This window comes from Pelobates fuscus, chromosome 10, assembly GCF_036172605.1.
Source record: "Pelobates fuscus isolate aPelFus1 chromosome 10, aPelFus1.pri, whole genome shotgun sequence".
Lineage (NCBI taxonomy): Eukaryota > Metazoa > Chordata > Amphibia > Anura > Pelobatidae > Pelobates > Pelobates fuscus.
The window spans coordinates 16,935,001-16,948,839 of NC_086326.1; the positions used below are offsets into that span (position 1 = coordinate 16,935,001).

Genomic DNA, 13,839 nt, shown 5'->3' on the forward strand with positions numbered 1-13,839 from the left:
ACATGAGCCAAGTCACAATCAAATTACTGTGTATTATATTATCAAAGTCATTCACAGTCTTGCCTTTGCATTCTCATTCTTTTGCTCCCAACAAGACTTGTTTTTACTACGCAGACTGACAGAACTGCACTCTAACGAAGCCCACTTAATAGTGGAATACATTGTCACCCTTTACATGTTAAAGGGAATTTCAATTTAAAAATCACAATAAAACAAAAAAAAATTAGGGTCTCTGATGTCCTTCGGAAGTTGGCGGAATAATTGTGAACTGGTGACAAACAACCCCTACTTCTTAATGCCCCATCAATTTATAGAACAAAACCCCCAAAAAAGAAATCTATGAATTCCTCCCCCCACCCCTTCCCACTGATGTGTCGTATTCCCTAAATATAAAAAGGAGTAAATCTCTTCTAATGTTAATAATACATTAAGACCAGAATTACACACAGCTTCTACCAAGCGAAAGATTTACAGGCACAAGATACACAAACCCAAGCGAGGAAACAGGTCGGAAGGAGAAAAGGGAGAAGAGAGAACAACACACAACATTTAAGAAAGAAAAATAAATCACTAAAAATTATTTTTCTCCTCGTTTCCACTTGGAGGGATTACAAAGGAATTTTGCAAAGTCTTTTCTTGGTTTGAAGCTCTAGGAACTGTACAAAAAAAAAAAAAAAAATCCCCCCAGAGATACATATATATATAATAAGCCAGTACAAAATCAGGACAGCGTTTTTTTTAACTTACTTTTTTTTAATAATATTTAAAAAGAAAATAAAAACAAAACAAAAAAAAAACAACTGGAAACTAAAAGGAAATAGAAGGAGGCACTGTGAAGTTGAGACTGCTATCTTGTTTAGTGAAAAAAAAAAATATATATTTTTTTGAATGGGTTTAACGATAGCCGACATGTACATAACACTCAAGTGAGTCACCAAATAATACATTAAGACTTTAATATTAAGAAGGAGGGGGAAATATAGTCCTAACTATTCTTATTAGCTCAACAGAAAAAAAATAAAAAATATTAATAGCAAGATGGACATTTGAAAACAGCAACTATTGATAGGGGTCTCATTGTACTGGAATATAATTACGATTTGTAAGGATCAAGGTGCATGTGACTATTTATATATTGATGGTACAAAACTTGGTTTTAAAAAAATAAAATAAAAAATAATCTAAATCTAGACTTTCTGTTATCAGCCAAAAATCTTGTAGAATTTCCACATTAGGATAGTTTGAAATGAACAGATTTTTGACACTGAATTGCAAGGCAGTGATTTCCACACATGAACAGACTGCTGTTTTCAGTGAGACTGCCACTTTTGAGGATTTTTTGTTTGTTTTTTCCTAACCAAGTATGAGGTATCCCCATTCAAGACACGCAGAAACGTAGATGGAAGCTACAATGTAATCACACAACGTCCTTCGTTGCATCTACAGCTATACTCAGAGTGTCTTTAGACGAAGAAGACAGGGGGAGAGAAGGGGAGGAGGGGGGGCATATATACAAATTATTCCAGTCTTTTTGATACAAGCTGTGTGAAAGGTAAGTTCTTTAGCACACTATATCATAAAGTAGACAGACTCAGACGGTGCCTTCAAATCAAGTGCAAAAGAAAGTGTGTCTTTCTCAACCAAAATTCCATTCAGGCCCAGCTGAAATATGGAGAAAATGTTCACAATTTTTTGTCGTCAATAATTGTACTTTAATTAGAAGATCTGGGTAAAATAAAGGAACGCTCCAGACCCCTAAAGAACATTCGCTTTATGTTTCCAGAGTGTGTCCGCTTTTATTCATTTTACAAAAAGTGTAAAATTGGCACTTTTACAAAACTAACGGTCACACAGCCGCTCCTGTTACTTCCTGGTTTAGTTAGTTCCGTGCAGGATGTCTGTGAGCTTCAGAAAATCTGGGGAAGAAGGGGAGGGCTTGAAAATTCTGCAGACAAGAGAACTGCAGCTTTTTACAAACTGTTTTTAGCTATACCCCATTGAAGAAAATGTATAACTAAATGCATGTTTTCATTGGGAAATATATCTAAATAGTGATATTTTATTTTGGGGGGATTTGGACATTGGCGTATCCCTTTAATTACAAATATAATGCCAGGTGCACTAATGGAATAACCAAAATAGTTGCATGCACTTAGATAAACAAGTGCCCCTCTCCTGAGGTCATATGCCGAGCAACAGATTGAAGAGAAAGAAAATTCCCAAAAGTTGCAAATTAGCCAACTCTGCTATTTTGGACAACAATTTTGTTGGGCAATTCCTGTTGAATTAATAAACCCCTTATTGGTGGATGGACATTTTAACGATTTACATTAACAGAATAAAAATTGTGACAGTTTGTGTTTACAGAGCATCTGTCAGACTCGTGGTGTAAACAGCAGATAAGTACAGGGAAAACAAAACCGTGCAGACAGATGCAAATAAGGGATATGTAACACATTGTAGCTTGAACCTGCGTTTTGAGAAGTCAAAGCACCATAAAAAAAAAAAAAAAAAACTATTCAAAAATGCAATTTTCGGTCAGATGGAGATTACACACCAAGATCCTGTGTTTATAAATATATTCTCCTTGTCTGTATAACTTGCCAGTACTACTCCTGCTAATTTACTTACATTTTGGGTACGTAGACCTCTGTTTAGCAGTGGTGTGTATGGCTAAACCATACAGCAGGGCTACTATAATAAAAAATATACATATAGATGTAAAAAAAAAAAAAAAACGCAGGTTTTTTTAAAAAAATTTTTAGATGCCCCAGTTAAAGGGTCAGCACTTTTCTTTCCCGTCCTTAATAATCATTTACATTGGGAAATGTCATGCCTCCCTTCTCCATATGCTGCACAGAAACCAGTCCACAGTACCTCCTTCCATACTTAGCGCTCACGCTAACCCCCATTCCTTAAAAGGCAGGACCTAAATAGTGAAGGGGTTCATTTTAAAATGTCATTTTTTTTATTTCAATTTACAGGTAGATACGTTTTCAACTTTTCACTTTTTTTTTTTTTTTTTTGGAGACTTTACTTTTATTTAAAACAAACATTTTGTTCCTCCACATTGGCCTGTTATACACATATATATATATATAGATTTTTTTTTTTATTATTGTGTTTTTGTTTTTTGTTTTTAATATCTTTACTGTGATGCCTGTGAGGTTGGGTTCTCCGATTTGCTTTCTTGACTTGAAGGAGGCTTGCTGTTCCATGGGCTGTTGGCGCCTAGTGCGGGCGAATTATTGAAGCTGTCCTCGTCATCAATTCCATTGGCAGCGTCAAACTGTGTGTTCTCCAGGCGGGTTATGAGTCGCTCGTCTTCGTCTCCGAATTCTCCTCCCATCAGGGTTGGTTCGCCCACCACCATTACATCCTGAAAGGGAAGAGTTCCAGAAACATAATCAAGGCAGAGGCGTGTCCCTTCCTTCCACTACTACAGAAGCGGTGGTCAGAAGCGGCTTCTTGAAGCTCAGGGGGAAGCTGAGGCCTGCAAAAATGCATGTAATGTAATGGATGTAGGATTAAAGCCCTGCTCGCACAAGGCTCTCCAGTTATTACAAAGAAGCATGTTTTTAGTCAATAAGTCTTTATTCAGCAGGAATACTCATTCCAGCTCTAAAAAAATATTTAGGACATATAAGCTTTCTGCTAATGTTTATATATTTCTCAATATAATTTTTAAGGTATTTGCAGCTTACTCCGTTCAACGTCATAGTTTGTTTTACAACATACTCATTGTTAAGCTGCAAGACTGGTAAAACTCTCCAGAACTGACAATTTAAGAATTGTTTGGGGGTTTTGTTTTATTTTTTTAAAGATTTTATTTATTTACATGTGTGTAAATAAATAATAGACATTTTTAAGGCAAAAACTGAAAATGTTGTATGGAGTCTCTGAATCTCGGAACAATCCTTTCATTATTAACAGATTTCCAAAAACACACAGACAATCATTAAAAGTGCAATTCTGGAGCAGAGTTGCAAGAGTGAAGCAGTTACCATGGAAACCAAAGGAATGCTCCTGCTGATTGATACAGAATTGGGATTTAGACCTAAACCCCAGTATATTTTTGAATTAATTGCATAGGGATGATTGACAGTCTCTGGAGAATATTACACACATTTGCAGGCAGGGAGATGCTGTACTACGAGGGATATCTACCACTCTAAGTCTTAAATTTAAAAAAGACTAACAGTTCGTAAATATCTTAAGTACATCATAAACCGTATATTCAGATTTAAAAATAAACAAATAGAAGAAAAAGGTCACCCAAATTAGTATATAAAAAAAAACCTCACATTTTCATTTTTGACAAATTAAAGAAATAATTAGAAATGGTTTTAATATATATCTCACTAGTTAAATTCTTTTTTTTATAACTAATGCCCTTGACAAGTTGGGGTTTTAAGGCATGCTAAAGGACAGTAAAAGCAATATTTTTTTTCTGACTTTTCCCAATGCAGATATTTTCATTTTTTAGCACACTAGGCATTCTTAGCCTCGGCAGGCACACCCTTAGCACACACGAAATAAAACATTCATGGCCAAAGTTTTACTGGTATTTTCATTGCAAGATGTGACATCTTACTATGAATTTGGTATTATATATATATATATATATATATATATATAGTGTAAATAAATAAAGTAACTAATTTAAAATTTAGAAGAGAGTCTCTGCAGTGCCAGAAAAAAAAAAAAGAACAGAAAAAATTGCAGCAGGTAAGAGTCAGAAAAAAATAATTCAATTTGATTGTGTTTTTTTTTTTCTTCTTTATATACGAGTTTTATTTAGATTGCACTTATTACCCAAACATGACAAGCGCACTTTAAACGGGTGCTTCTAAAAGATAAATAAAAATATTTAGTCTAACATCCCTTACCGGCACGCTTTTTATAGTTTGCTAATCTGTCAGGATAGTATTGGAGGATTCTCAGGGTTGCTTGCTAGTATACTCCACCTAGACAGACAGTTATTTGTGGACTAGCTTAGTAACCATCGTAGTGAAATTCGTGGCCTGTCCCTTCTTCCTCCGATAGGATTCTGACAATGCACCACAGCAGCAATAGTTAACCTTTTGCATTCCATATTGCGCACTACGCTTCACATTGGGGGGGGATGCAGCTAAAAATGTTAGCCAAAGTTGCAGTAGTGCATTAACAGAGTGCCAGCAGGGTGAGCAACAAATTTGGGCAAACTCAACAAACTGAAGAGTGGAGAAATGACAAGAGAATGTTAAAAGAAATATAAAAAAAAATACACTTTCTTTAATTCTTTTGTCGATTTTCCCCAATTCCCGATTTAGTGAAAAAAGCCCAACAGTTTTAGATTTTCTAAATGCTAAAATTGTCCCAAATCCTTTTAGTTCTAAATCTTATTGGACAACAAACATCATTTAAAAATAGAAAGATTAAAAGGGGATGCTTACAGGTACCTGGCTGGAGAGGGCAAAGGTACTCGCAGGGCTTTTCTTTTTGCTGTTACTGTTATTCGTGTTGCCCCCTCCAGAGCTCATGGTGCTTCCACCGGACATCTTTCTTTTCCTGCGCTTATTGGGCGCCTGTCTGGCAGGTTCCGCTGAGAGGGTCACAAAGAAATGCAGGGTCATAAAAATAGATAAATACTCAAACAAACAAACAAAACAAAAAACACACACACAAATTCCCTACCAAAAAAAAAAAAAAAAAAAATGATAAAAACAATAAACAATGTATACATCTACATATATTTCCGTATTTCTATATAAATAATCTGCCATTGTGCATAATAAACTCCAGCCAGAGACACACATTTAGAAACAAACACACTTTTAAAAATAGAGTACATTGATGACAATGAAGGTTGTACCTGGTGGTGCCACCATCCGCTGCCATTTCTGGAAGAGGCATGTCTTGAGACAATCACGAGGACTTAAACTGTACGTCTTGTGTCTGGACATGAGCTCCTGCATTGGTTCTAAAATTACACACAGCTACGAAGGAAAATGAATAAAAATAAATAAAAAATAAATAAAAAAGTGTTGGACTGGGGTAAATATATTTTGTGTGTCATATTACTAAAACCTACAAACACAGAATCGATCCATAGACTTTCAGAAATTGGGCTGCAGTGGGATCATGAAGACCGATTGAGAACATGGGTCTTTGCTTGGGTATCCAGAGTTTTCTAAATTTAACTCATTGGAAACATGGCCTAAAGAGGACATTATGTAGGTGGGTTTTAAAAGGACATGCAAAGAATTTATGCTTACTGCTTAAATGATTGCGGAAAAGGCCCCTGTCCCGATCCCCTCACTTAGCTGCTTAAAGCTGCAGTGAGCTCCCAAAAAAGTCTATAAGTAATTCCTTTAAATTCTAGGTGGGAGAAAACACCTTTATATTCTAAAAAGTTAGTAAATTGGCGTGATGCGGTACTTACTCGGAGGTAGTTGAGTGTGGAATTTGATAGCCCGCATCTTGTGATGTTCTTTGACAGCTGGTCCAACATTTGTGGGTCTTGGGCCTAGACAAACAGGGAGAGAATTTATAGACGCAGCAGATTATTATACTTTATGATTAATACCTGCAAAAATAACCAGTTCCTGAATAAAGCGATAAGGGAAGTTAAACTTGGTACTGTTTAAGAAGTCTGAGTAACAAGAGACAAATGATAAGAGGATAGAAATAAACATGTATTTAAATTTGCGAATACACAGAAATACATAAAAAAATCTAACTTCTCTTTTGTTCACTGAAATAATAAAATAAAGATAATAAATCAATGAACTTACGTGCATGGCAAGGATACTCCTGGGAATTAGTTCTCGATGTTGCCGGATGCTGAAATGCCACGTTTTTATCCTCATCATGTCATCAAACATGAATTCCAGGTACAGTCTTCCCTCCACACAAACCTACAGGAACAATACAACATACGGATGAAGAGAATTGAGGCGCAAGTCAGCATTAAGCAATACACAGCTGGTCTACATGCACTGAAGCATAAATCCACCAGTGTTTTAACCTGTGGACTACCACACAGTCCACAGTATCCATCTTGGCACAGAACACTTGATATTCACAAGCAGACGTGTTGCTTAATTTCTACAATGTGTCAATACAGCACAGATCAAGGAATCTCTAAACAGAGTTATATAGAAAAGTAGCCAAACTAAAAGCATAGTTGATCATTTTTCCAGCTCTGCTAAATGTGAGATTCACTTTGAATTCTCACTTTAGTGCATAACTCTGTGTTTGTTCCAGCAGGGTATTGTCCTGTAAAAGATTTGTTGCGCTTTTAACAACCTGCTGTGCATTAAACACAACATACTGATTTAAAGAGCACATTAAACCATATTAAAAACGACCCTTATACCAAATCTACTGGGATTCACCCACCACTGCGCACAGAGCTGATCTCAACTTCCGATACGTACAGTGCTGGCCCTTCCTCCCTAAAATGATACTAATCTAAAACAGATTTGCGAAATTTGCATCAAGAGTCAAACATTTAATCTTTTGTGCGCACTTCATGCATTTCTGTTTATCAAAGAGCATATTTGTTTGTGTGTTATAATAGATTTTGACCACTAGATGTCACACTTTATTTCTAATCTGTACCATAAATACATTGGACATCCTGTTGACACTTCCACTGCTAATGTCAACATGTTATTCCAAGCACCATAACCACAGCAGCCTGCTAAGATTCAGGGTTTCCCAGGTGCCAAGGCTCATTTAAGGCTGGTGACATGTAGAACAGCAGAAGCCGGATGCAGATGCCATCACCATTCATTTGCTGAGAGCATCAGCTGATCTCTCTCAGCCAATGAATGCAATACCGTGCATAGAAACATGTACAAAACTGATATTAGCTACCCGGAACTCGTTTCCAGCTGGCTAATGATGCCTCAGTGGCGCTGCAAGAAGAGGAGTTACACCTCCACCAGCAAAGGGTGGACACTCTGTAAGTGCTGCATTTCAAAAATGAAATGCTGCACATACAGACTCCAGGCACCACGACTACTTCAAATAACTTTAACCCCTTAAGGACACATGACATGTGTGACATGTCATGATTCCCTTTTATTCCAGAAGTTTGGTCCTTAAGGGGTTAAAGGAGAGACACCCGTGAGATAAAAATGGGTGATAAGACTATATTTCAAATAACCGACATTTTACAACTTCTCGAACGCTATGATTTTTTTCCAGATTGTGCACCAATTTACTAAAACGTTACACATATTGAAAAACAGGCAGCAAATTGGGAAGAGATCAGATAAAAAAATGTCAAAAAAATTTTTTGGGGGGATCAACCCCATTGAACGCAAACTACACTAGAGCTTGTATTACCTCCACAAATTGTGAGTAAGAGCACAAAGACCTCCAAATCACGCACTACCTGTTGTGATGTACTACACTGATACGGATCCAAAGTCATCTCTGACTCCCCTTTCACCACAGGAAAGAATTCCCAAAGGTCTCGACCGACGTACCACCTGCATATCACAGTTTGAACTTAATCTTTATTTGACAAAGTTCTACTATTTTAGTATTGGAATTGTTTTGATTTTTTGGACTTTTAAGTACCTTTTATTGTTTTATACAACTACTTAATGCTTTTTAAGTGCAACCTATTCCTGTTTTACATAAAATTTAAAAAAAAACCTGTATTTTTGTTCCTTTAACTGTATTAAATATATGTTTTGGACTTTACGGCAGCAGTACCACTACTTAGAAATGCATGTTCTTGGTGTTCCCTCAACCTCCATTTTTTCTTCAAGTTTAACTTAAAGGACCACTATAGGCACCCAGACCACTTCAGCTCAATGACGTGGTCTGGGTGCCAGGTCCCTCTAGGTTTCAGAGAAACTGCTATGTTTCACTGAGGGTTAATCCAGCCTCTAGTGGCTGTCTCTCTGACAGCCACTAGAGGCGCTTCCTACGGCTAACACAACAAAAGAGGGAAACAAAAAAAAAAACCCAAAAACAACACTATAGAATCCACACAAATGTATTTTATACCAAACCCAGAATCTTTTAAACATAAGTCACACACCTAAAGTACATTTATTTACCTGTGTGAACATGGGTTTTCCATGCTGTGTGACCATTGTGCACTGATCGCAATCAAGGGAGACAAAGTTATTGTGGAATGACTCCTTGGGATGCTTTAAAACATAATATAACTCTGTAGCCCCTCCCTCAAAAATGCTGCGGAAATACCGGGGAATCAGTGTCCGTCCAATGGCTAAAAAGGAAATAAATACAAATATTTTTCAAATGGCTGTATTTACATAACTTCACAATCCAAATTCCTCCAAGGGCACAAGATACACACACATACATATATATAGCTCAAAAAATAAAGGGAACACTTAAACAACACCATGTAACTGCAAGTCAATATCACTTCTGTGAAATCAAACTGTCCACTTAGGAAGCAACACTGAGTGACAATCCATTTCACATGCTGTTGTGCAAATGGGATAGACAACAGGCCATAATTATAGGCAATTAGCAAGACACCCCCAATAAAGGAGTGGTTCTGCAGGTGGTGACCACAGACCACTTCTCAGTTCCTATGCTTCCTGGCTAATGTTTTGGTCACTTTTGAATGCTGGCGGTGCTTTCACTCTAGTGGTAGCATGAGACGGAGTCTACAACCCACACAAGTGACTCAGGTAGTGCATTTGCCAGAGAACACCAAGATTGGCAAATTCGCCACTGGCGCCCTGTGCTCTTCACAGATGAAAGCAGGTTCACACTGAGCACATGTGACAGAGTCTGGAGACGCCGTGAAGAACGTTCTGCTGCCTGCAACATCCTCCAGCATGACCGGTTTGGCAGTGGGTCAGTAATGGTGTGGGGTGGCATTTTTTTGGGGGGCCACACAGCCCTCCATGTGCTCGCCAGAGGTAGCCTGACTGCCATTAGGTACGGAGATGAGATCCTCAGACCCCTTGTGAGACCATATGCTGGTGCGGTTGGCCCTGGGTTCCTCCTAATGAAAGACAATGCTAGACCTCATGGCTGGAGTGTGTCAGCAGTTCCTGCAAGATGAAGGCATTGATGCTATGGACTGGCCCGCCCGTTCCCCAGACCTGAATCCAATTGAGCACATCTGGGACATCATGTCTCGCTCCATCCACCAACATCACGTTGCACCACAGACTGTCCTGGAGTTGGCAGATGCTTTAGTCCAGGTCTGGGAGGAGATCCCTCAGGAGACCATCCGCCACCTCATCAGGAGCATGCACAGGCATTGTAGGGAGGTCATACAGGCACGTGAAGGCCACACACACTACTGAGCCTCATTTTGACCTGTTTTAAGGACATTACATCGAAGTTGGATCAGCCTGTAGTTTGTAGTAGTTTTTCCACTTTAATTTTGAATGTGACTCCAAATCCAGACCGCCATGGGTTGAAATATTTGATTTCCATTTTTTAATTTTTGTGTGATTTTGTTGTCAGCACATTCAACTATGTAAAGAACAAAGTATTTCAGAAAAAGATTTAATTCATTCAGATCTATCATGTTATTTTTGTGTTCCCTTTATTTTTTTTGAGCAATATATATATATATATATATAAAAATTTAAGAAGTATATAAAAAGGGTCTCCACTTTGTCACAATATACAACTTTATTCAAACCCCAACACAAATATAACTTTAACAAATAAAATAAAAGCAACTGTACAGTTTAAAACAACATCTGCCACTCAAATTAAAAGGGTTAAAAGATAATTCCACATATAAAAAAGAAACTGATCTGAAAGGGGAAATAAAAAAAGGTCCAAAATAAAAACTCTACAGAGCAGTATTAATGAATTCTATCCAATAAAATGTATTATATTTCAATACAGGGAAAAAAAATAAAATAAACTTACTGTATCGTTTTGGTCCATCTTCCAAACAAAACGTAATAGTCAGCATGGCATCATCTTCAAAGAATTCAGTGGTGAACGCATCCCACCAAAGATTGTCACATTCCTATTAAGAAGAAAAAATCCAAACCACCATCAATAAAACATTCCAGACAACTGAATTTATAATTACACAAGGGAAGTGAGGCCTAATCGCGGTCCAGTACCAGATCATACTTTATCTCCATTCTATTTTCCTGGAGTTTAAAATTCTGCTTAGAGCCACAGCCCCTACAGCCTTCCCAGCAGACGCTTAACGTGCGCACATGAATAATATCACCTCGTCATGCATTGGGCTGCTCAGAGAAGGTAACACAGCAGTCTCATTAGCTTGGGTAAGTTGTTTAATTCAAGTTTTTTTTTTTTTTTCCCACCATGAACAAAGCCATGTCTACTGTACAGCCTCTAAAATCTAATTTCAGAGAACTGTTATTAAAATGACTTCCAGAATATAATAAAAAAAGGAGAGGTCAAATTCAGCTCAAAGTGTCCTTTTAACTTTATTCACCATCATTTTTCCCAAGAATGATAGCTCAGTTGGTTCATGTACCAACTGTGAAACATGCTTGACCTCAAGGTTTGATGGTATATGTTGTATCTCACTAGACACTGTGAGCAAGATGTTCTTGTGATGGGTACAGATCGGTTTCCTCATTTTTGTTGTACTCATAATAACTCTGTACTGTACATGTAAAGGGATCAGTCTGACATATTATTGGGAGGGTCTCTAATGCAGTAAAAGTGAGCTAAAACCAGTTTAATACACTGTAGATTTCATCAACCAACAGGACAAATTATTAGTCTTTCTAAACAGATGTCAGATAATTTTTTAAGAACAAAAAAAAATGTAAAAGAATTACTAAGATGAGTTGAGCACAGTCGTAATAGATGAACGACTACTTTAAAGTATTTTGAACTTCACTTAAAGGAGCACTCGTTTTTTGCATTATAGGGTCATCAGGTCCCCCCCACCCTCATAGCCCCCCTCCCGCTGGGCTGAATGAGTTAACACCCCTTCAGCCACTTACCTTTGCCCAGCGCCGGGGTCCCTCTGTGCTGGGGAACTCTCCACCCCCTGCCGATGTCAGACCCGAATGCGCATGCGCGGCAAGAGCCGTGCACACATCCAAACCGCCTATAGGAAAGCATTATTCAATGCTTTCCTATGGACTTCCAGCGTCTTCTCACTGGATTAACCCTCAGTGAAACATAGCAATTTCTCTGAAACTGCTATGTTTTCAGCTGCAGGGTTAAAACTAGATGGACCTGGCACCCAGACCACTTCCTTGAGCTGAAGTGGTTTGGGTGCCTATAGTGGTCCTTTAAGACTGACCTAGTTACAATGAAGTTCAGCTCTAGAACACAAGTACAAAACGTAAATAAAACGTGAACGCACCTCTGTCCAATTTTGAAGCCGTTTGTTCAGCTCGAATATTCTGTAGTCTGTCTGGTTCCCATACGGTGTGTGCCTCCTAAGACAGAAAGAAGACCAAACATCACAAAATGACATTAAATCAGAAAACACTGATGGATCTGCAACACTGGAAAATTACTGGGTTTAGGTGTTGCATTGTCTACTCTACATCGCCAACTTCATGAAAAAAAAAGCTCAATTATGTAATTAAAGGGACACTATAGTCACCATAACAACTACATATTATTGTATTTGTCCTGGTTAGTATAGTCAGTCTCTGCAGCCTTTTTGCAGTAAACACCTTCTTTTCAGAAAAAAAGTCAGTGTTTCCATTACAGCCTAGGTATACCTCCAGTGGCCACTCATCACATGGCCACTAGAGGTGCTTCCTGAAATTCAGCGTCTCCACATGCTGAATGGAGATGCTGAACTTCCCCCATAGAGATGCAGATGTAACACTATTTAAGGGGGGACCGGCCACCTAAACAGTGTATTGTGTATTACTGACCCTATATTGTTCATTTAAAGGGACATTTAGAATTAAAAAGGGCATTGTACTATTACTCAGATTTAACGGTTAAAAAGTATCAGAGAGCAAAAGTGTAAAATGTCAGTCTATGAACCCCCTTTCTCCCTCCCCCAAACGGTCCAAAGGGATATCCCAGTATTTTTAATCAATGCTCCAAGATGGGAATCAAGGAGGAGCGGACCCTGGGCTACTTATAACAGGCATAAAGTTACTCATGCTGAGTTGACGATTCTGCTTTCTAGAATCAACATTTGTTATAAGAACCAATTAGTCCATCTAGTCTCTCCAGAATGAATGCTTACAAGTTGAAGATAAGAAATGCACGACCACACAATACAACTCATTACACGTATGTACCACGCATGCAGTTATGAGTATATGGAGAATACATTTTGCGGCTTTAAACATTTTTTTTTTTTTTTTAATTTACAATTTATTCCATCAAATCGTATTTTAGAGTAAATAGTGACAAAGGGGATACATCACAAAATATCTGTGGGCCATATATGAAACACAATTTGGACAGCTCATGGCCAATTGAGCTGTCCAAATTGTTTCATATATGGCTTAAATATATTGGACATAAAAAGAAAAAGAAAAGTTTAAAGATGGCTTTTTTAAAAGTTCTTAAAACATTGTATTCTGGAAAGAGGAGAAGGAGCTTAACCTGGATTGGTTGGATGGACAGAAAGGGAAATGTGGAGAATGAAACAAACTGCACAGAACTGTGAACAATGGGGATTGTTGTGGTTTTGGTATGTTGATTGTGTGATCTTTGGTTACAAACGTGGATGGATTGTTAAGTGTAACCTCTTATCTGATCAGATCCAACCAAACATATCAACATTCATTAAAAGGCACTGCACCTTGCAGTAGGACAGTGTAGGACAAACAGAACTAAAGCAGAGTTTTCAAGGCCAAACATTGAAGAGTGCGTGGCTGGCCGATTCAATCACCTAACCAAAATTCAAGGGAACATGCACGT

At 37.9% G+C, this 13,839-nt stretch overlaps 1 protein-coding gene across 8 annotated transcripts in view; it reads right to left on the bottom strand.

Annotated features, from left to right (window-relative positions):
- Positions 1–3,147: 3,147 nt before the first annotated feature.
- The window catches only part of LDB1 (LIM domain binding 1), a 136,053-nt gene continuing 125,361 nt past the window's right edge, over positions 3,148–13,839 (bottom strand). For 5 of the 8 annotated variants that reach the window (XM_063434952.1, XM_063434949.1, XM_063434950.1 and 2 more), the window contains 8 exons: positions 12,308–12,383; positions 10,876–10,978; positions 9,063–9,235; positions 6,777–6,899; positions 6,425–6,508; positions 5,855–5,978; positions 5,436–5,584; positions 3,148–3,379 (listed from right to left, as the gene is read on the bottom strand). In XM_063434952.1, coding sequence (XP_063291022.1) covers positions 3,149–3,379; positions 5,436–5,584; positions 5,855–5,978; positions 6,425–6,508; positions 6,777–6,899; positions 9,063–9,235; positions 10,876–10,978; positions 12,308–12,383 — 1,063 coding nt within the window. In that variant the 3' untranslated portion in view covers position 3,148. The other 3 variants (XM_063434951.1, XM_063434955.1, XM_063434954.1) reach the window with 3 other exon arrangements.